This window comes from Euprymna scolopes, chromosome 6 (assembly GCF_053919585.1).
Source record: "Euprymna scolopes isolate OS-2025 chromosome 6, ASM5391958v1, whole genome shotgun sequence".
Classification (NCBI taxonomy): Eukaryota; Metazoa; Mollusca; class Cephalopoda; order Sepiida; family Sepiolidae; genus Euprymna; species Euprymna scolopes.
Genome location: NC_136487.1, coordinates 117,510,143 through 117,535,182, shown reverse-complemented (window position 1 = coordinate 117,535,182; position 25,040 = coordinate 117,510,143). Strand labels below are relative to the sequence as shown.

Below are 25,040 nucleotides of genomic sequence, written 5' to 3'. Positions count from 1 at the left end.
AATTTCAAGTGTTTAGACCCAAAATTGGCAGAGGAGTTTGACAGAGTCTGCAAAAGTCAGCACTTTCAACTTTGACCTCTTGGCAGTCAAATTCTCACCCAAAACCCGATTAAAAAGTTTGCTGCATGTCTGCAAAATTATGCAAAATTTCAAATGTTTAGACCCAAAATTGGCTGAATAGTTTGTTAGAGACCGCAAAGGTCAAATCTTTGGCAGCCAAATTTTCGGCCAAAAACTGATTAAAAAGCTTGCCCTATGTCTGAATACACTTTATGTAAAATTTCAAATGTTTAGACCAAATATTGACTGAGTAATTTGGTTAAGGTCAATTGTTTTTAAAAGTTTTAACCAAATTTTGACCCCTTAACATTTATTGTTTTGGGCTCGAATCAGATTAAAACGTTTGATCATTGTCCAAGTAACCTACATCTAAAATTTCAAGTGTTTAGACCCAAACTTGACGGAGGAGTTTGGTAGAGTTTTCAAACGTCAAATCGTTGAACTTTGACCCCTTGACAGCCAAAATTTTGTCTGAAAACTGATTAAAAAGATTTTCCCAAATCTCAATACTCCTTATGTCAAATCTCATATATGTAGACCGAACATTGACAGAGTAGTTTGGTAGGGAAATGTACACACGCACGCACACACACAGAAATTTTCACATATTGATAGATTTTGGACTCAAAGAGAGTTATATAGAGTATTTTTATTGGAGAATGACAGATTTGACAAATAAATTAAAAAATAAAATTGCATTGTTGCCATTTATTACTTATTTTAAATGTGTATTGTTGCTATTTATTACTGGTTTTAAATGTGTATTGTTGCTATTTATTATTTGTTTAAGATGTGTATTGTTGCTATTTATAACTTATTTTAGATGTGTATTGTTGCTATTTATTACTTGTTTAAGATGTGTATTGTTGCTATTATTACTTGTTTTAGATGTGTATTGTTTCTATTTATTACTTGTTTTAGATGTGTATTGTTGCTATTTATTACTTGTTTTAGATGTGTATTGTTGCTATTTATTACTTGTTTTAGATGTGTATTGTTGCTATTTATTACTTGTTTTAGATGTGTATTGTTGCCATTTATTACTTGTTTTAGATGTGTATTGCTGCTATTTGTTACTTGTTTTAGATGTGTATTGTTGCTATTTATTACTTGTTTTAGATGTGTATTGTTGCTATTTATTACTTGTTTTAGATGTGTATTGTTGCTATTTATTACTTGTTTTAGATGTGTATTATTGCTATTTATTACTTGTTTTAGATGTGTATTGTTGCTATTTATTACTTGTTTTAGATGTGTATTGTTGTTACTTATTACTTGTTTTAGATGTGTATTATTGCTATTTATTACTTGTTTTAGATGTGTATTGTTGCTATTTATTACTTATTTTAGATGTGTATTGTTGCTATTTATTACTTGTTTTAGATGTGTATTGTTGCTATTTATTACTTATTTTAGATGTGTATTGTTGCTATTTATTACTTGTTTTAGATGTGTATTGTTGCTATTTATTACTTGTTTTAGATGTGTATTATTGCTATTTATTACTTGTTTTAGATGTGTATTGTTGCTATTTATTACTTGTTTTAGATGTGTATTGTTGTTACTTATTACTTGTTTTAGATGTGTATTATTGCTATTTATTACTTGTTTTAGATGTGTATTATTGCTATTTATTACTTGTTTTAGATGTGTATTATTGCTATTTATTACTTGTTTTAGATATGTATTGTTGTTATTATTTACTTGTTTTAGATGTGTATTGTTGCTATTTATTACTTGTTTTAGATGTGTATTATTGCTATTTATTACTTGTTTTAGATGTGTATTGTTGCATTTAATTACTTGTTTTAGATGTGCATTGTTGCTATTAATTACTTGTTTTAGATGTGTATTATTGCTATTTATTACTTGTTTTAGATGTGTATTGTTGCTATTTAATTACTTGTTTTAGATGTGTATTGTTGCTATTTATTACTTGTTTTAGATGTGTATAGTTGCTATTTATTACTTATTTAAGATGTGTATTGTTGCTATTTATTACTTGTTTTAGATGTGTATTATTGCTATTAATTACTTGTTTTAGATGTGTATGGTTGCTATTTATACCTTGTTTTAGATGTGTATTGTTGCTATTTATTACTTGTTTTAGATGTGTATTGTTGTTACTTATTACTTGTTTTAGATGTGTATTGTTGCTATTTATTACTTGTTTTAGATGTGTATTGTTGCTATTTATTACTTGTTTTAGATGTGTATTGTTGCTATTTATTACTTGTTTTAGATGAGTATTGTTGCTATTTATTACTTGTTTTAGATGTGTATTGTTGCTATTTATTACTTGTTTTAGATGTGTATTGTTGCTATTTATTACTTGTTTTAGATGTGTATTATTGCTATTTATTACTTGTTTTAAATGTGTATTGTTGCTATTTATTACTTGTTTTAGATGTGTATTGTTGCTATTTATTACTTGTTTTAGATGTGTATTGTTGCTATTTATTACTTGTTTTAGATCTGTATTATTGCTATTTATTACTTGTTTTAAATGTGTATTGTTGCTATTTATTACTTGCTTTAGATGTGTATTGTTGCTCTTTATTACTTTTTTTAGATATGTATTGTTGTTACTTATAGTTTTAGATGTGTATTGTTTCTATTTATTACTTGTTTTAGATGTGTATTGTTGCTATTTATTACTTATTTTAGATGTGTATTTTTGCTATTTATTTCTTGTTTTAAATGTGTATTGTTGCTATTTATTACTTATTTTAGATGTGTATTGTTGCTATTTATTACTTGTTTAAGATGTGTATTGTTGCTATTTATTACTTGTTTTGGATATGTATTGTTGCTATTTATTACTTATTTTAGATGTGTATTGTTGCTATTTATTACTTGTTTTAGATGTGTATTGTTGCTATTTATTACTTTATTTAGATGTGTATTGTTGTTACTTATTACTTGTTTTAGATGTGTATTGTTGCTAGAGATTACTTGTTTTAGATGTGTATTGTTGCTATTTATTACTTATTTTAGATGTGTATTGTTGCTATTTATTACTTATTTTAGATGTGTATTGTTGCTATTTATTACTTGTTTTAGATGTGTATTGTTGCTATTTATTACTTATTTTAGATGTGTATTGTTGCTATTTATTACTTGTTTTAGATGTGTATTGTTGTTACTTATTGTTTTAGATGTGTATTGTTGCTATTTATTACTTGTTTTAAATGTGTATTGTTGTAACTTATTGTTTTAGATGAGTATTGTTGCTATTAAATTACTTGTTTTTAATGTGTATTGTTGTTACTTATTGTTTTAGATGTGTATTGTTTCTATTTATTACTTGTTTTAGATGTGTATTGTTGCTATTCATTACCTGTTTAAGATGTGTATTGTTGCTATTTATTACTTATTTAGATGTGTATTGTTGCTATTTATTACTTGTTTAAGATGTGTATTGTTGCTATTTATTACTTGTTTAAAATTTGTATTGTTGCTATTCATTACTTATTTTAGATGTGTATTGTTGCTATTTATTACTTGTTTAAGATGTGTATTGTTGCTATTTATTACCTGTTTAAGATGTGTATTGTTGCCATTTCTTTCTTGTTTTAGATGTTTATTGTTGCTATTTATTACTTTTTTAGATGTGTATTGTTGCTATTAATTACTTGTGTTAGACGTGTATTATTGCTATTTTTTACTTATGTTAGATGTGTATTGTTGCTATTTATTACTTGTTTTAGATGAGTATTGTTGCTATTTATTACTTGTTTTAAATGTGTATTGTTGTTACTTATTACTTGTTTAAGATGTGTATTGTTGCAATTTATTACTTATTTTAGATGTGTATTGTTGGTATTTATTACTTGTTTTAGATGTGTATTGTTGCTATTTATTACTTGTTTTAGATGTGTATTGTTGCTATTTATTACTTGTTTAAGATGTGTATTGTTGCAATTTATTACTTATTTTAGATGTGTATTGTTGGTATTTATTACTTGTTTTAGATGTTTATTGTTGCTATTTATTACTTTTTTAGATGTGTATTGTTGCTATTTATTACTTGTTTAAGATGTGTATTGTTGCTATTTATTATTTGTTTAAGATGTGTATTGTTGCCATTTCTTTCTTGTTTTAGATGTTTATTGTTGCTATTTATTACTTTTTTAGATGTGTATTGTTGCTGTTAATTACTTGTTTTGGACGTGTATTATTGCTATTTATTACTTATTTTAGATGTGTATTGTTGCTATTTATTACTTGTTTTAGATGTGTATTGTTGCTATTTATTACTTATTTTAGATGTGTATTGTTGCTATTTATTACTTGTTTTTGATGTATATTTTTGTTACTTATTGTTTTAGATGTGTATTGTTGTTACTTATTACTTGTTTTAGATGTGTATTGTTGCTATTTATTACTTGTTTTAGATGTGTATTGTTGCTATTTATTTCTTGTTTTAAATGTGTATTGTTGCTATTTATTACTTATTTTAGATGTGTATTGCTGCTATTTATTACTTGTTTAAGATGTGTATTGTTGCTATTTATTACTTGTTTTGGATATGTATTGTTGCTATTTATTACTTATTTTAGATGTGTATTGTTGCTATTTATTACTTGTTTTAGATGTGTATTGTTGCTATTTATTACTTTATTTAGATGTGTATTGTTGTTACTTATTACTTGTTTTAGATGTGTATTGTTGCTATTTATTACTTGTTTTAGATGTGTATTGTTGCTATTTATTACTTGTTTTAGATGTGTACTGTGCTATTTATTACTTATTTTAGATGTGTATTGTTGCTATTTATTACTTATTTTAGATGTGTATTGTTGCTATTTATTACTTGTTTTAGATGTTTATTGTTGATATTTATTACTTATTTAGATGTGTATTGTTGCTATTTATTACTTGTTTTAGATGTGTATTGTTGTTACTTATTGTTTTAGATGTGTATTGTTGCTATTTATTACTTGTTTAAGATGTGTATTATTGTTACTTATTGTTTTAGATGAGTATTGTTGCTATTTAATTACTTGTTTTAAATGTGCATTGTTGTTACTTATTGTTTTAGATGTGTATTGTTTCTATTTATTACTTGTTTTAGATGTGTATTGTTGCTATTCATTACCTGTTTAAGATGTGTATTGTTGCTATTTATTACTTATTTAGATGTGTATTGTTGCTATTTATTACTTGTTTAAGTTGTGTATTGTTGCTATTTATTACCTGTTTAAGATGTGTATTGTTGCCATTTCTTTCTTGTTTTAGATGTTTATTGTTGCTATTTATTACTTTTTTAGATGTGTATTGTTGCTATTAATCACTTGTGCTAGACGTGTATTATTGCTATTTTTACTTATGTTAGATGTGTATTGTTGCTATTTATTACTTGTTTTCGATGAGTATTGTTGCTATTTATTACTTGTTTTAAATGTGTATTGTTGTTACTTATTGTTTTAGATGTGTATTGTTGCTATTTATTACTTGTTTTAGATGTGTATTGTTGCTATTTATTACTTGTTTAAGATGTGTATTGTTGCAATTTATTACTTATTTTAGATGTGTATTGTTGGTATTTATTACTTGTTTTAGATGTTTATTGTTGCTATTTATTACTTTTTTAGATGTGTATTGTTGCTATTTATTACTTGTTTAAGATGTGTATTGTTGCTATTTATTATTTGTTTAAGATGTGTATTGTTGCCATTTCTTTCTTGTTTTAGATGTTTATTGTTGCTATTTATTACTTTTTTAGATGTGTATTGTTGCTGTTAATTACTGGTTTTAGACGTGTATTATTGCTATTTATTACTTATTTTAGATGTGTATTGTTGCTATTTATTACTTGTTTTAGATGTGTATTGTTGCTATTTATTACTTGTTTTAGATGTGTATTGTTGGTATTTATTACTTGTTTTAGATGTTTATTGTTGCTATTTATTACTTTTTTAGATGTGTATTGTTGCTATTTATTACTTGTTTTAGATGTGTATTGTTGCTATTTATTATTTGTATTAGATGTGTATTGTTGCCATTTCTTTCTTGTTTAAGATGTGTATTGTTGCTATTTATTACTTTTTTAGATGTGTATATTGTTGCTATTTATTACGTGTTTTAAATGTGTATTGTTGCTATTCATTACTTTTTTTAGATGTGTATTATTGCTATTTATTACTTATTTTAGATGTGTATTGTTGTTACTTATTGTTTTAGATGTGTATTGTTTCTATTTATTACTTGTTTTAGTTATTTATTATTGCTATTTATTACGTGTTTAAGATGTGTATTGTTGCTATTTATTACTTATTTTAGATGTGTATTGTTGCTATTTATTACTTGTTTTAGATGTGTATTGTTGCTATTTATTACTTATTTTAAATGTGTATTGTTGCTATTTATTACTTGTTTTAAATGTGTATTGTTGCTATTGATTACTTGCTTTAGATGTGTATTGTTGCTATTTATTACTTATTTTAAATGTGTATTGTTGCTATTTATTACTTGTTTTAAATGTGTATTGTTGCTATTTATTACTTTTTTTAAATGTGTATTGTTGCTATTTATTACTTATTTTAAATGTGTATTGTTGCTATTTATTACTTGTTTTAGATGTGTATTGTTGCTATTTATTAATTGTTTTAAATGTGTATTGTTGCTATTTATTACTTATTTTAGATGTGTATTGTTGTTACTTATTGTTTTAGATGTGTATTATTGCTATTTATTACTTGTTTTAAATGTGTATTGTTGTTACTTATTGTTTTAGATGAGTATTGTTGCTATTAAATTACTTGTTTTAAATGTGTATTGTTGTTACTTATTGTTTTAGATGTGTATTGTTTCTATTTATTACTTGTTTTAGATGTGTATTGTTGCTATTCATTACCTGTTTAAGATGTGTATTGTTGCTATTTATTACTTGTTTTAAATGTGTATTGTTGCTATTCATTACTTATTTTAGATGTGTATTGTTGCTATTTATTACTTGTTTAAGATGTGTATTGTTGCTATTTATTACCTGTTTAACATGTGTATTGTTGCCATTTCTTTCTTGTTTTAGATGTTTATTGTTGCTATTTATTACTTTTTTAGATGTGTATTGTTGCTATTAATTACTTGTGTTAGACGTGTATTATTGCTATTTTTTACTTATGTTAGATGTGTATTGTTGCTATTTCATACTTGTTTTAGATTAGTATTGTTGCTATTTATTACTTGTTTTAAATGTGTATTGTTGTTACTTATTGTTTTAGATGTGTATTGTTGCTATTTATTACTTGTTTTAGATGTGTATTGTTGCTATTTATTACTTGTTTAAGATGTGTATTGTTGCTATTTATTATTTGTATTAGATGTGTATTGTTGCCATTTCTTTCTTGTTTAAGATGTGTATTGTTGCTATTTATTACTTTTTAGATGTGTATATTGTTGCTATTTATTACGTGTTTTAAATGTGTATTGTTGCTATTCATTACTTTTTTTAGATGTGTATTGTTACTATTTATTACTTATTTTAGATGTGTATTGTTGTTACTTATTGTTTTAGATGTGTATTGTTTCTATTTATTACTTGTTTTAGATGTGTATTGTTGCTATTTATTACGTGTTTAAGATGTGTATTGTTGCCATTTCTTTCTTGTTTTAGATGTTTATTGTTGCTATTTATTACTTGTTTTAAATGTGTATTGTTGCTATTTATTACTTGTTTTAGATGTGTATTGTTGCTATTTATTACTTGTTTCAGATGTGAATTGTTGCTATTTATTACTTTTTTTAAATGTGTATTGTTGCTATTTATTACTTGTTTTAGATGTGTATTATTTGCTATTTATTACTTGTTTTAGATGTGTATTGTTGCTATTTATTACTTATTTTAGATGTGTATTGTTGCTATTTATTAATTTTTTAGATGTGTATTGTTGCTATGTATTACTTGTTTTAGATGTGTATTATTGCTATTTATTACTTGTTTAAGATGTGTATTGTTGCTATTTATTACTTGTTTTAGATGTGAATTGTTGCTATTTATTACTTTGTTTAAATGTGTATTGTTGCTATTTATTACTTGTTTTAGATGTGTATTGTTGCTATTTATTACTTGTTTTAGATGTGTATTGTTGCTATTTATTACTTATTTTGGATGTGTATTGTTGCTATTTATTACTTGTTTTTCATGTGTATTGTTGTTATGTATTATTTGGTTTAGATGTGTATTGTTGCTATTTATTACTTGTTTTAAATGTGTATTGTTACTATTTATTACTTGTTTTAGATGTGTATTGTTGCTATTTATTACTTGTTTTAGATGTATATTTTTGTTACTTATTGTTTTAGATGTGTATTGTTGCTATTTATTACTTGTTTTAGATGTGTATTGTTGCTATTTATTACTTATTGTAGATGTGTATTGTTGCTATTTATTACTTATTTTAGATGTGTATTGTGGCTATTTATTACTTGTTTTAGATGTGTATTGTTGCTTATTATTACTTATTTTTGATGTAAATTGTTTCTATTTATTACGTATTTTAGATGTGTATTGTTGCTATTTATTACTTGTTTTAGATGTGTATTTTTGCTATTTATTACTTATTTTAGATGTGTATTGTTGCTATTTATTACTTATTTTAGATGTGTATTGTTGCTATTTATTACTTATTTTAGATGTGTATTGTTGCTATTTATTACTTGTTTTAGATGTGTATTGTTGCTACGTATTGTTTTAGATGTGTATTGTTGCTATTTATTACTTGTTTAAGATGTGTATATTGTTGCTATTTATTACTTGTTTTAGATGTGTATTGTTGCTTATTATTACTTATTTTTGATGTAAATTGTTGCTATTTATTACGTATTTTAGATGTGTATTGTTGCTATTTATTACTTGTTTTAGATGTGTATTTTTGCTATTTATTACTTATTTTAGATGTGTATTGTTGCTATTTATTACTTATTTTTGATGTGTATTGTTGCTATTTATTACTTATTTTAGATGTGTATTGTTGCTATTTATTACTTGTTTTTTATGTATATTTTTGTTACTTATTGTTGTAGATGTGTATTGTTGCTATTTATTACTTATTTTAGATGTGTATTGTTGCTATTTATTACTTATTTTAGATGTGTATTGTTGCTATTTATTACTTGCTTTAGATGTGTATTGTTGCTATTTATTACTTATTTTAGATGTGTATTGTTGCTAGTTATTACTTGTTTTAGATGTGTATTGTTGCTATTTATTACTTATTTTTGATGTGTATTGTTGCTATTTATTACTTGTTTTAGATGTATGTTTTTGTTACTTATTGTTTAAGATGTGTATTGTTGCTATTTATTACTTGTTTTAGATGTGTATTGTTGCTATTTATTACTTGTTTTAGATGTATATTTTTGTTACTTATTGTTTTAGATGTGTATTGTTGCTATTTATTACTTGTTTTAGATGTGTATTGTTGCTATTTATTATTTGTTTTAGATGTGTATTGTTGCTATTTATTATTTGGTTTAGATGTGTATTGTTGCTACGTATTGTTTTAGATGTGTATTGTTGCTATTTATTACTGTTTTTAGATGTGTATTGTTGCTAATTATTACTTATTTTTGATGTAAATTGTTGCTATTTATTACTTATTTTAGATGTGTATTGTTGCTATTTATTACTTGTTTTAGATGTGTATTGTTGCTATTTATTACTTATTTTAGATGTGTATTGTTGCTATTTATTACTTGTTTTAGATGTATATTTTTGTTACTTATTGTTTTAGATGTGTATTGTTGCTATTTATTTCTTGTTTTAGATGTGTATTGTTGCTATTTTTAACTTGTTTTAGATGTATATTTTTGCTATTTATTACTTGTTTTAGATGTGTATGGTTGCTATTTATTACTTGTTTTAGATGTATGTTTTTGTTACTTATTGTTTTAGATGTGTATGGTTGCTATTTATTACTTGTTTTAGATTTATATTTTTGTTACTTATTGTTTTAGATGTGTATTGGTCTTATTTATTACTTGTTTTAGATGTATATTTTTGGTACTTATTGTTTTAGATGTGTATTGTTGCTATTTATTACTTGTTTTAGATGTGTATTGTTGCTATTTTTAACTTGTTTTAGATGTGTATTGTTGCTATTTATTACTTGTTTTAGATGTGTATGGTTGCTATTTATTACTTGTTTCAGATGTGTATTGTTGCTATTTATTATTTGTTTTAGATGTGTATTGTTGCTATTTATTATTTGGTTTAGATGTGTATTGTTGCTAATTATTACTTATTTTTGATGTAAATTGTTGCTATTTATTACTTGTTTTAAATGTGTATAGTTGCTATTTATTACTTGTTTTAGATGTGTATGGTTGCTATTTATTACTTGTTTCAGATGTGTATTGTTGCTATTTATTATTTGTTTTAGATGAGTATTGTTGCTATTTATTACTTGTTTTAGATGAGTATTGTTGCTATTTATTACTTGTTTTAGATGAGTATTGTTGCTATTTATTAATTATTTTAGATGTGTATTGTTACAATTACTTTCTTTTTTAGATGTGTATTGTTGCTATTTATTACTTGTTTTATATGTGTATTGTTGCTACGTATTGTTTTAGATGTGTATTGTTGCTATTTATTACTTGTTTAAGATGTGTATATTGTTGCTATTTATTACTTTATTTAGATGTGTATTGTTGCTATTTATTACTTGTTTTTGATGTGTATTGTTGTTATTTATTACTGAAACGTTGTGAGAATAGCATAAAAAGTAAAAGAATAGTCTGAAGAATTTAAATAATGCAACTCATCAATTCTCATGTAAAAAATATTCTGAAACATCATTATCTTTATTCGCATACATCTTTCTTTCAGGTTCAGTTGCAATTCTTTGGTTTGTGGCTTGGTCCCTGGTTGTAAAAGAATCCCCAGTTGACCATAAAAGCATTTCGCAAGAGGAACTGGAATACATTCATCAGAATATTGGTTATGGTTCTGAGCAGACAAAGGTAACCTATTCTACAATTTGAAATTGAACATTTTCACTTCTTTGATCATATTTCCTACACTTGATAAATATTCCATCTTTAAGTTACTTTTTGATATTACTTGAATATCATTAAACTCTTTTCACCTATAACAACTAATTATTATGTTGCTTTAATGCAATGTTGTAAGCAGCCTCTTTGCCTTTATTTCTCTTGTGTACTAGATGTGTATTGTTTAGATTTGTATTATTGTTAATATTTTTTTTATTTTTTCCTTTAAGTTTATTATATTAAAACTAGCCTGGGTGTCAGGCGTTGCCCGTGTTTTTGGAAGTGTGAGTTGAGCAAAAAAAGAAAAAGAAGTTGTAGTAAACAGGATCGAACCCGTGAATGTGTAGAGAGGTTTTAAAAAAATGGTAGTAGCGTGGGGAGGGAATCAAATCAACGACAAAAGAGGGGTGTTAAAAAGTGGTAGAAGGCAGGTAGGCTTGAACTTGTAATGCGAAATAGGAAAAGAAAGTGAAAGAAAATCTGATGTTTTAGCAGCCGATGTCTCCATTACACGACCGGAAGTCAAAAGCGTTGAAATTAACTAAAGTCAATTTAACAGTGACGATAACTTGCTAAAATGTCGGCGAAAAAAAATAGACCCTTCTTTGTACAAAATGGCTTAGTTTAAGGTGAAAGAATCAATGTTTTAAGCCAATTTTTCGATATTTGTCATCCGAGATATCTAGCTTCAAACTGATACCGATCTTGTCACGATATGTCGCCTCTGTCGAAAGTTTTGCGAGATATACATACATACATACATACATACATTTAAACAGACAGGTGAGATTTATATTATAGAAGATGACTTTATCGTATTTAAAAAAGTTATTTCATTGTTCATACTTTAATCAACTCCAAATCATACCCTTCTTTCTCACATTTGTTAGCATGTATTATGCCTCCGAGGACAGAGGTCATTTTGTTAACTGTAATTAAAAAAAAGTCATCTGACATGCTTCTCCAAATATTATGTGTTATATTAATGAGTTACTATTTTACTTTATGGCAAAAAAGCTACTCGAGGATAAATATTAATCAGATGATAAGAGCATCAAGAATCATTATATGAATGAACAAAATTTGAATATTTGTGGGGTCCGCTCCGTATCAGAAATCTGTTGACATAGGATGTTGTAATCTTCTAAGAGGCAGTCCCATGGCAATGTGTTCTACAGATGGGAAGTTCTTGCAAGAAAGGGTCTGCTCATGAAAATTGTACCTCATGCTAAGCACATGGAGGAAAAAAATAAAGGTTTTTTCGTTGGATTGTAGAAAGTACTTGAAGACTAGTTCAGCAAAGGCAAGTTTCCAGCTATCAAGGAAGCAAGATTCAAAATCATTTATTATAAAGTTTAGAAAGGATAGCGGCTAATAAGGTACAAGACTAAAAAAGGGATATATATATATATATATATATATCTATATATATATATATATATATATATATATATATATATATATATATATATATATATATATATAAGTGGTTTTTGTTTTGATTTTTTAAACGCTAGTAATGTTCATGTCTCCACCTCGGAGAACCGGTGTTTTTCTTAGAAAGTCGCCCATTTTTTATTTGGGCCTATTATTTATTTATTTATTATTTTTTAAAAACAGTAATCTATGGACACGCGTGTTTTGGAGCCCTACTCCTCTTCAGCGTAGTCCAGCACCCTAATCCCCTCCACTATGTTTCCATAGACGATTTACTGCTTCGTTTTTATCGTTCATATATATATATATATATATATATATATATATATATATATATATATATATATATATATATATATATATATATATATTATTGTCTATTTACCCTCACATCTGACCACTAGTGTTGGAACAATTAATCAGAATTGTGAATCAGAAAAATCAGAACTTTTGGAGGTATCGGAATTGGAAAAATTTGTGCCTATTTTCCGATGCCAAAATGATGCTTTTACTGTTCATCTTAATTTGATTTTGTTAAACATAAAATCTTTCACTCTTGGTAGTTATAATAAAATAATAACTATTTATTGATTTTAAACTACCAGTAAAACTAAAATCTATAGGTCACTCATCTACAAGTGCATTTTTGTGCTTAGGGAAATATCTGCACATTTAGCATGTATTTTTATGGTAATCGGGGAAAAATAATGACTTTGAAGTTAAAGATTTATAAAGAATCAGATTCGATAATTGTATTGGAATCGGGAATTTCGTTTTCAAAATATATATGGCAATTAAGCTACACAGAATTTTCCAGCTAACAAATCCTCATGAGGATGAAATGCAGAAAATCCGGTTTAGTTTAATTACCATATATATTTTCAAAACTTTCTAACTAATATGTATAATTGTGTGTGGGGGGGGGAAGAGAGAGAGAGAGAGAGAGAGACAGAGAGAGAGAGGGAGTTGTTTTAAGCTCATAGCTTAATTATTTAATATTGCATTAGCCAATCTTAAAATTCTGTATTGACTCATTCAAGTTTCCATCAAGACTGGAAAAAATAGCACCTACTACTGTTTGTCTATTCCACATCTGACCACTGCAAAATTTACTAAAATGTACTTGAATGATAACTCTTTTCAAAGAGTATTCTAATTTTACCCAAGCAAGAACTAGTGGAGCACAGTTAAAAGAAAATTGGCTGCTAGAAAATTTTTAAGATTGGGAAAATATTACTTGACAATAACTTAAGAAGCTGACAGATATCATAACCAAGTAAATAGTCTTGTTACAGAAGACTAATGGAAAAACTCTTATGTATTAGCTAAATGTCAATTTTCTAATTGCAGTTTTTTTTTTTAAATTTTAAACTAAATATTCAAAATAAGTCAAGCTCAGTTTCTTTTTTTTTTTTTTTTCAAATATACAATCAAAACTAGCCTGAGTGTTTGGCGTTGCCCGGGTGTGTGTTGAGCAGAAAAATAAAAAGAAAGGCAGGCTCAAACCTGTACCGCGAATGAGGAAAAAGACGTGAAAAAAAGATGTGACGTCTTTGCTGCTGCGCCTATCGCCAAACAGGAAGTGACAAATGTTTAAATTAAAGGCTAGCCAATCGAAAAGAGATCACTTTCGAAAATATCGGCGAAAAAAGCGACCCCTCCTTGTAGAAAAGTGGCCAGTTGAGGGTGAAGGAATTAATGTTTTTAGTCAATTTATCGATATTTGTCGTCCAAAGGGTCGAGCTTCAAAATGATACCGATCTCGTGAAAATCCGTTGCCTCTGTCGAAAGTCTTAGGCAGACATACATACATACATACATACATTAAAACAAACAGGTGAGATTTATATTATAGACTAGCAGAGGTGCCTAGCGTTGTCTGGGTGTTTGGAGGTGTGTGTATTGGGGTGGGGGGTAGATGAAAACAAATATGATAAAATAAAAAAAACGATTACAAAAAAAAAATGTTTTAGTAGGTAGGTAGGTAGGTAGGTAGGATTGAACCAGAAGCCTTGAGGCAAAGGTGGAAAATAAAGAGTGAAAAAAACGTTACCTGCTCGGCCAGCAAGGGAGAGTAACAGAAAAACGTTTGAATTTATTTAAGGACTAACGGGGCAACCCGGCGTTGCTCAGGACCGTATAAACAATGAGAAAATTGAAGTTGATTTGGAATATAATTGTTATTCTTTGGAGAGAGGAATTTTTAATGTCTAGGTATCATTTGCTATTTCGAGCAAAAAATATATATTTTACCTACCCTAGGACGGCTATTACACATGTATGAAATAATTGTACCTTTCCTAGGACAGGTAATTTACAGAACGTAAATGAAATAATTTTACCTTTTTTGGACAGGTAATTTCCAATACATATTTAAAATATGTTTACCTACTTTTGGACGGGTAATTTATATACATATCTGAAACAATTTTACATAATCTCGACAGGTATTGTACAACATATATGAAATAATTTCTCTTCCCACCAAGGCTACCATGATTTAAAGAAACATGAAATCATTTTTAGAAGATGGATCATTAGGATTTCCAAATTAATACATAAATACATTGTGTTGGTTAATGAGTTTGCAACCCTTGCTTCACCATAAATTTCAACATTACTGGGTTCCTTTCCTTCCTCACTATCATTACTATTATTGTAAGAAAAATTATGTCATTTTTGGAAGATGTCTCAGCAGGATTTTAAAATTAATGCATAAATACATTGACACAGTTAAGTGATTAGACAACCCTTGCTTTATTATCAAAAGTGACATGTAAAATGTACATTAACACCGAGCAGACATTTTTTACTGTGTTTCATTTTTTCCCCCCACCACCGACAACAAAATTTTTCGGAATAAAGACGTCATTTTCGGAAGATTACTCAGCAGGCTTTACAAACAAATAAACAAATAAGTTCAAAAGCTTTGTGATTAGGCAACCCTTGCTTCATTACAAAATTCCACATTACTGTGTTCTTTCCCTCCCTACTACCAACACCATCATTTTAAGTCAAATGATATCATTTCTTGACCATAACTCAGCAAATTTTCCAAATAATTACATAAATGCATTGATGCGAATTATCATTAGGCAATTTTTACTTTACCACAATTTTCAATATTGATATAGTTCTCCCCCCTTACTACCACAACCACCAACAACACGTTAGTAAGAAACGATGTCATTTCTGGAATATGATTCCATAGTTATTCCATATTTTTGGAATATGACATTGTGGGATATTGCATAGACAATACTCTCTCCAGCCCCACCCCAAAAGTGAAGGTTTGTTAATTCATAGAGAACTCCAGAGCACGTTAAAAAGCAACATAATCATGTGTCTTTCTACTCACCACTACAACTGTGGCGTCATTCCCCGAAGTTAACATTGTAAATTCAAAAAAATATTTTTAACCACCTACAGAAACTAATAAATTGTCTGGGCCGATTATTTCATTACAAACAGACCAATCAATTAACTCACATTTCATCATTTTTCATAATTCTTGGATATGTTACTAATTTCGGCAATCATTTTTCACAATTTTAACTCACATTATCGCTCCCCTTTTACGAAAATAATAATTTTAATATATTGTCTGGATTGATTATTTCATTACAAACATACCAATCAACTCACAAATCACATTTTCATAATTCATTGATATGTTACTAATTTCGACAATCATTTTTCATGATTTTATCCCGCATCATGGCCCCCTCCCCCAACGAAAATAATAATTTTGATATATTGTCTGGGTCGATTAATTCATTACAAACGCACCAATCAATCAACTCACATTTCATCATCTTTTCATAATTTTTAGATATGTTACTAATTTCGACAATCATTTTTATAATTTTAACCCACATTATGCCCCCCCCCCCCAAATAATAACTTTAATATATTGTCTTAGTTTATTATTTCATTACAAGCACACCAATGGATTTATTCACATTTCATCATTTTTCATAATTCTTGGATATGTTACTAATTTCAACAATCATTTTTTATATTTGTAACCCACATTATGGTCTTCCCTCTTACTAACATAATAACTTATTTCATTCCAAACAGACCAATCAACTCACATTTTATCATTTTTCCTAATTCTTGGATACATTACTAATTTCGAAAATCATTTTTTATAATTTTAACTCATATTATCACCCCCACTCCACCCATTACGAAAATGATAAATTTGTAATATTGTCTTGGTTGATTTTTCCATTACAAACACACCAGTCAATTAACTCATATTTCATCATTTTTCATAATTCTTGGATATGTTACTAATTTCGACAATCATTTTTCACAATTTTAACCCACATTATAGCCCCCTCCTGTCCCCTTACGAAAATAATAACTTTGATATATTGTCTGGTTTGATTATTTCATTAAAAAACACTAATCAATTAACTCACATTTCATAATTTTTCATAATTCCTGGATATGTTACTAATTTCCACAATCATTTTTCTTAATTTTAACCCACATCATCGCCATGTTAAAATGGTTTTCTAAATAATAACTTTATTATTTCTGCACGGTCCGCATTCTGTATATCAGTTTTTTTTATTCATAAAATTGTTAGGTGAAAGATACCTTCCTTTCGGTCCGTATCCTGTGTGCCATTTTTCAATTTTTAAATTGTTAGATGAAAGTACAGAATAGTTAAAAACATATGCTCGCCATATTAATAATGGCTTTCTGAATAATAACGCTATTATTTCAGCATGGTCCGTATTCCGAATGTCAGTTTCCCTCCCCACTTCTTTTAAAAATATATATGAAATAAAGTAAGTATGAAATCGTAAATTGCTTCAACCATTTCCAGGACTGATTCCATATCACCCCATAACTTAAAAATAAATATGAAATAAAGAAAATTTGAGATCGTAAACTGCTTCAGCCATTTCCAGGACTGACTCTATATCACCCCCCCTCCTTTCTTAAAAATAAATATGGAATAAAGGAATATTGAGATCCTAAACAGTCTCAGCTATTTCTGGGGCTGAATTCATATCCTCCCTGTCTCTGTAAAATAAAGTAATTTTGAGATCATAAACTGCTTCAGCCGTTTCCGGGCCTGACTCCATATCCCCACTCCCTCCTTCCTTTAAAATATATATAAAATAAACTATTTTTGAGATCGTAAACTGCTTCAGCCATTTCTGGGATTACCTCTATATCCCACTCCCCCTATTCTTAAAATATATTCTGTGTCGATTATTTTGTATTTTTGCTTTGTTTTGGGTTTTTTTTTAAGGAGATTATACCTGGTAGGAAACTATATTACGTTTACTTGGCCTTTTTGCTAAGATCAAAGGGTAGTATCTGTTCTGGTGCAGCATTTTACCGATCTCATCTCCCCCCCCCCCAGTTGTTTTTAATGTCTGGTAAAAAAAACTTGGTTGCTTGGTCTTCATGACTGAGACAATTATTTTAAATTCTTAGGAGAAAGTAAAGAATAGTAAAAAACATACCCTACCCTACCCATATTAAGAATGGCTTTCTAAATAATGATGCTATTATTTCAGCACGATCCGTATTTCAGTTTCTTATTTAATAAATTGTTAGGTGAAAGTACAGAATAGATTAAAAATACTTTTCCCTTCTTATATTAAGAATGGCTTTCTAAATGTTATTATTTCAGCATGGTTCATATTCCGTATATTATTTTCCACCCCCTCCATCTTAAAAATATATATGAAATAAATATGAGATCGTAAAATAAAAGATATATAGGCTTACAAATTCAAAACCGTGAGTAAAATTTACGTATTATTTCACTCTTTTTTATTAATACAAAAAAAAAAAAGGAGTTGGTGTTATCAGCTAGAATTTAAATCAAAACATCTAGCGTTGTATTCTCTATTAAGTGTGCGCATGCATACGACCACAAAAAATGTCTGCTCGGTGTTAATGTACATTTTACATGTCAATTTCCCGATGTCTGTACGCGCTATTCATCCATGTAAACCAAAACATTATTCGCTATAAACCATCCTTGGTTATTAAATATTATTTCCTGAAAATTTCAGTGTTATGTGACCAGTAGTTTAAGAGTTTACCTGTTAGATATTTACACACACACACACACACATACATGTACTGTTTTATTTACGTAGAGAAAAGAAGAGAAGGGAAGAGAAGATTAAAAACTGAATTGACAGGTGCGTGAATTTAATGAGGTCAAATGGAAATCTTGCAGTTAACTTTTACTGCAGGGCAGTTTTTTGGGGTTTGTTTACCCAAGTTTGGCTGGTTTTGTTTCCCCAAGATGTTGGGGGAGGAAAAACCAGCTCCCATAAAAAGGGATTGTCCAAATTGAATAGCAATTGTCTTATGCAAGGGGTTTGTTTCCCCTGCATTGATAAAAGCTGTATTGCTTTCTGGACGTTCTGAACAACTGGGTATTTATTTGCTTCCCCACGAGAGCAAATTAGGCAGGAGGCTGCTTTTTTACTGTGGAGAGAGAGAAGGGGAAGGGGAAAGAGGGACCAGCTCACCAAGGGAGGGGAGTGGAGGAGAGCTGGTAGTGAGAGTCTCTTGATATATAGGTTGCCCCTACATAGACCAGAAACTCATTACCACAAGGACAATGGTCCTTGATTGCAGTATCTGCCGGAACAGATACTACATTTTGAGATATTAAATCTTTTATTCAGGCTAAAATTACAATGTAAGTTCAAACTGAACAAACAACTTAGGCACAAGGCCAACTCAAAAGGGGTGAAAATTGGGGGGTGGTTGGTCGTCCTTGTCACTCCAGAACTAAACATAAGTTCTCTTAGCTAATATTTTCTTTCACCATAATACCGCATTCATCCTTTTAGCACTGGGGGACGTTCTACTTAGAGCCAATTGTTTGAAACATTTTTTATTTATGTGTAAAAACAAAAAAGATGACAATAATGGCACAATAGTTCATTTGTGTCGAGGGTGGGGGAAGAAAAAATACAAAAGTGATTAGTAGGATCCTCCTAACACCGTTTAGTTGGTAGACCGCCCGTTCTGCTTTGGTTTGTAAAGGAACCTGAGCTCCTGCAGGACAGTCTCTAAGATGGGGTGCCCTCTAGAAGGGACGAAATGGAGAAAAGAAAAATTTCTTAGGTGAAGGGGAGGGTGTTAGTGATTGATTTCTTTCTCTCCAAGATGGGTGAAATTTAGAGTGAGGGGTTTAAAAAAAATTGCAGATAGGAAAGGGTAAGAGATCTTGAAGGCTTCCTAGTTGTGAAGGTATAGAGCATTCACTGGGCTAGCTAAGAGGCTAAAAATTGATTACACTTGACAGAACTAGACGGGAAACACATATTCAAATTTGGCTCCTTTTCGTACACACAGACTTGCTACATGTATCCATTTTCTGTCAAATGCTGCACGATGCAGCCTTCTTGTATCACATCTGATCTTCACCCGTAGTTGGTGTTTAGTCAGATCCTGATCAGAAAAAGATAACACCCCCTGGTCATCTTGCAGACGCGACGTCCAAATCACTATTCTCACCATGGCTAGGATCGTAATGTAGACCATTTGTCTTTCTCTGTCCCACGGCAGCCTCATGTTGTCAATGACATCGGATATGGTAATCAGGTGAAGATGCTCGGGATCGATGTGAACCGTCACCTCACTGACATACGACCAGTACCAGCGGACTTTGCAGCAATCGAAGAAAGCGTGATCAGTTGTTTCTACGCCATTGTTCCACAACAGGGACAAACAGGCGACTCCAAAAAAACGGAACTGCATTGTATATTGTTGAGTGGAAGTGCATTTCAAGCCACAGGTCAGAGAGAACTCCAAGTTGTTCAGATGACTCGAACCTGGCGCCCAACACCACGTAGAGTGGATCTCACTCTGCTTCCAACCCAAACACACGCATAGCGGGTCGTCGGCAGCCCCCCCCCCTCACTAAATCCCTAGGGGTAGCACTCACAAGGTCGCTGAACCTTGGTAGTCATTTTAGCGTGGCTTGGCACTCTTCTAGGAAAGCAGATTCTCCCCTCGGCCTGCGATGGCTCTCGATAGAGGGGTCGAGAACAAAGTCAGGAAAGGTGGCAGTAACTGTGGGGTGTCATGGTTGATCTTGCATATAGTGGCTCAGGTCTCGATGACACTTCAAGTCCGGCATTCCCAAGCCTCTCTCACACAGATGTTGAATACAGACCTGTCTGCTCACCCAGTGTCTTCCTCTGTCCCAAAGGAGCGAGGTCAAGAGTTCAATGAGAGCTTTTAGGTGTTGTGCAGGCAGGGGAAGTACAACCAATCGGTAATGAATGAGAGGAAAGACGTGTGGCGCATGCCTCAGCTCTACCTTTTAAGAAAAGTTTCCTAGGAAGCCATAAGTTGACTGCAGCCTCCACTTTTGACCATACCTCCGACCAATTTTTGTTGAGCTGGAGACCCAGTTCAAACCACATGCCGAAGATCCAAACCGGGCTATCCATCCAGCTGAAGGGCACCGGGAGGTTTGTGTTGCTACTCTAGGTGCCCAACCGCAGTCTAACCGACTTGCTTCAGTTTATCTTGGCTCCTGTAATTCTTTCATACCGAGCAAGCGCCTCTGACATGATTTCAATGTCTCAGAAGCTCGACATCAGCAACATCAGTGAACGCGGATACCTTGACAGCTGAGCCACCAGGTATAGCAATTTCGCACAGGGCCGAATTTGCCTCCCAACGTCTTAACTTGCAGAGTAGAGGCTCCAATGCCAGGACGTAGAGCAGGGGTGGCAATGGACAACCTTGACGAATCCACCAAGAGATAACAAAGGGTTTTGAGCACTTTTTCGGTCGATGTAACCTCCAACCTTCTTCAGGTGTATCTTGTCAAACTCGGGAATGTTTCTGTCAAACTTGGGAATTTGGACGGAATTTCAAGTGGACATGACAGTCGTGGGCTGTTGATACATCACGGAAATCCACTTGCAGAAGTCCGGTTTAAAATCAGTGGCCTCTAAGACAGATTCCAGGAAGCGATGGTCGACCCTATCAAAAGCTTTGGACTGATCTAAATTGATCAGCACGGCTTAAGTGTTGTCTTCTATGCCCTCATCTAGGATCGTGTGGATCAGGTGCAAGTTTTTCTGAATCAATTTCCCCTTGACAGCGTAGTTCTGTTCTGGTTCGATCAAGTTGACGATAACAACTTGCAACCGATTTGACAAGATCTTGGCCAAAATCTTCAACTTTGTGTTTAGCAGAGTTATAGGCCTGTGGTCATCAAATTCTTCCCCACCAATGCCCGTCACCTTTCCTCAGCAATGTGAACACTCCCTTGGTGACTTGCCCTGAGATGGATCCCTGAGCAAACCAATGGTTGAACACATCCATCAGAAGAGGCAGAAACATGGACAACAGCCTCAAACGAGGTTCATATGGCAGACCATTGAGTCCTGGCGATGTGTCACAGCTGACCTGCTTCAGTGCAGTAAAAACCTCCCACTCCGTCACCCGGCCCTTGCAACTAGCCGCTCTAGCTGCCTCAAGATGGAGAGAGTCGGCCAAATAGTCGCTAAACTCAATGACGAGAAGATTGGGCTGCTGCGTAAAATGCTCCTCAAAATGTTCTCAAAACCCCTCACGGATCTCCTGAGCTGATACCAGGGTGCGTCCATCTGGATGTTTCACTTTGCCAATATACTTGTCCGAGCCATGCCTTGAAACCTCACAATGTATGTCCGCATCAGAATTGACTGCTTCGTTGCCTATCTTTCTAAGCCTAGCTCTAACTACTTGGCCTTCGTAATGCTCGCTAATCTCACGTAGAAGGTCCTGCCTAGCTAGCTCCTGACTAACATTATCACCCGCCTCCATAGCCCAGGCTAGTTTCTGCTCTAGCTGCTTCTTCGTCTTGGCCTTATCTAGTGTGAGGTGCTGGCCATACTTGACACAGAAGCTTCTGATCTTGGCTTTAAGATCTAACCACCATTTACTCCCGGTAACAGTGCCTTTTTAATTAATTCTCTTAACTTATCTTGGAATCTTGTATTTCCATAAGGGAGGTATTTAACTGCCAGTATCCTGCTAACTTAGGCCTATTTCCTAGCTTCAGCCGGGCCATAACTAGTTTATGGTCCATCTGGTCTAGCCAAGTGAACATGGGACAGGATAGGAAATCTACTTCGCCTCTCCTAACTAACATCCTCCAAATAGGTATTTGGATAGGAGCAAACGCTATTGGTCCATGTCCACATCTCCTGCCCCAGATGCTCGAACTGAAACTTGTCGACCAGACCGCATCCAGCCATCAGATCAGCCAGGCTGGACTCGCACGCCTCCTACCTTATCTACCTCGGGGTCTAAGATAGCGTTCCAATCCCCCATCAGCAGTACCCGCTTCCGACAAATTACAAACGCGTCAACCCTCTCACAAGTGGTGCTGGACCCGATATACAGAATCTTTTACGGCAACATCGGCCAGCCTGTCCTCCGCATCTGTACCCTGTCCATGACAGTCGAACTACTGTTCTCACCTTGAGTGTGATTTTCACAACATTTCGGTCGATGTAACCTCCGACCTTCTTCAGGTGTATCTTGTCAAACTCAGGAATGTTTCTGTCGAACTCGGGAATTTGGACGGAATTTCGAGAGGACCTGTGGGACAGTGGTTAGAGTACTGGGAAAAATCAATTTTAAAATTGATATTCTCCTGAAGGTTGAAGGTTCAATCGTCAGTGTGGGCGATCGAAAAACACATTTGCGAATTACTTAGGATCTCTATCTAGTCATGGCTGACGGAACAAGAACACACTACCCCCATGAAGTAAATAAAAGGTTCCGTTCGAAATTCCCTCCAGATTCCCGAGTTCGACAGAAACATTCCCGAGTTCGACCAGATACACCTGAAGAAGGTCGGAACGTTGTGAAAATCACACTCAAGATGAATAATAATATAAATAACCAATCTTCATCTCAAAAATTCAGAAACGTCAGACCAAGTCTTTGTTCGTATTTTTTAAATTTTTTATTGTACTGAAATTCAAAGTAAATGTAAACTGACAATTGTTTCGTACAAAAACAACCAGAGATAAATAAGCAGGACTTTGCATTCGTGTTGCTCATGTGATGATCCAATATCGTTATCACCTTAAATAGGTAACAGCAGACCATTCTAATGAAGAAAGAACCAGTGGCTAATCAGGTTGGATTTAAAAAAAAAAAAAAAAAACCCTAACCAACTCTAGCGACAAAAATAAAAGCAACCATTATTTTGGGCATTAATCGGTCAATCACTCAGTCAGTCAGACAGTTGCTGTAAAGACCCCGACCAGACCACACCTGTTGAATGATTTTGAGACTCCGTTATCAACAGGCAAATGGCAACGTAGAAAAAAAAAAGATGGGAGAAAGAGAAGTTACGAAATTTCTCGAATGGATCAGCTTTATCGTGTTCATACTATCTACAGTACATAAACCATCTTGAAAGAAACTTTCAACTGCTTCATTTTTTTTTTCTATTGCTTGAGTTTTAGAATTTAATTTGTCTTCGACGTCTATAGTTTTCGAAAACAAAAAAGAGGGGGATTATTCACGTTTTTTTTTTTTTTGTTTACCAAAATGTCGTCATTGCATTTCTTTTTTCAGACATTGTTATGCGAACTTTGTTTAACTGCACCGATAATTGACATAACCATTCCTAAGCTGATGCTTCTAAGTCAAAATCGTGATGACTTATACGTTATTAAAATTTTGACGGCGAGGGGGGTGGGACGAAATAATGACCCTTTCAACATATGGATTATTCCTACTTGAATATCCTGGAATATTTAGAAATAGGACCCCAAGGGAGGATGTAACACTCATCAGAAGAACAAAAAAATGTTTCCAGAAGAAAATCCTCAAGCACAATAAATAAATAAACTTTTACTTTTACACGCATTTTATGCAGAACATACTTCCTTTATGAAAAGAAGAATTTGTTTATAGTACATAATATAAATCTCACCTGTCTGTTTGAATGTATGTATGTATGTATGTTTGTGTATCTGCATAAAACTTTCGACAGAGGAGACGGATTTTCACGAGATCGGTATCGTTTTGAAGCACGACCCTTCGGACGACAAATATCGAAAAAATTGGCTAAAAACATTAATTCCTTCACCCTCAGCTGGTCACTTTTCTGCAGGGAAGGGTCGCTTTTTTCGCCGATATTTTTCGAAATAGCTAGGTAACTAGCCATAATTTATCCCAAGTGTGGGCGATGCTAAGAATACAATTGCGAATTATTATAAGACGTGCACTTGGTTATGACTTGTGGAATGAGAGCATGCTACTCCTGTAGATTAAATAAAGGGTATCATTCGAAATTCTGTGCAGATTCCAAAGTTCGATTGAAAGATTCTTGAGTGTGACAAGATACACGTGAAGTTTACGTCGAAGGTTACATCGGCCAAAACGTTGTAAAAATAATACTCAATATGAGAACAGTAATCCAAATAATCCAATTACTACAAATTTCAAATCCTCATCTAAAAAGTTCAGAAATAAATACCTATTGATCTATTTTTATCCAAATAACTGTTTTGGTGTTAAAA

At 31.4% G+C, this 25,040-nt stretch overlaps 1 protein-coding gene across 4 annotated transcripts in view; it reads left to right on the top strand.

Moving 5' to 3' along the window:
- The window catches only part of LOC145277907 (sialin-like), a 1,209,741-nt gene that overhangs the window by 1,094,713 nt on the left and 89,988 nt on the right, over positions 1-25,040 (top strand). For all 4 annotated transcript variants that reach the window (XM_080129960.1, XM_080129961.1, XM_080129962.1 and 1 more), the window contains exon 9: positions 10,895-11,028. In XM_080129960.1, coding sequence (XP_079986086.1) covers positions 10,895-11,028 — 134 coding nt within the window. The remainder of the gene's footprint in view (positions 1-10,894; positions 11,029-25,040) is intronic.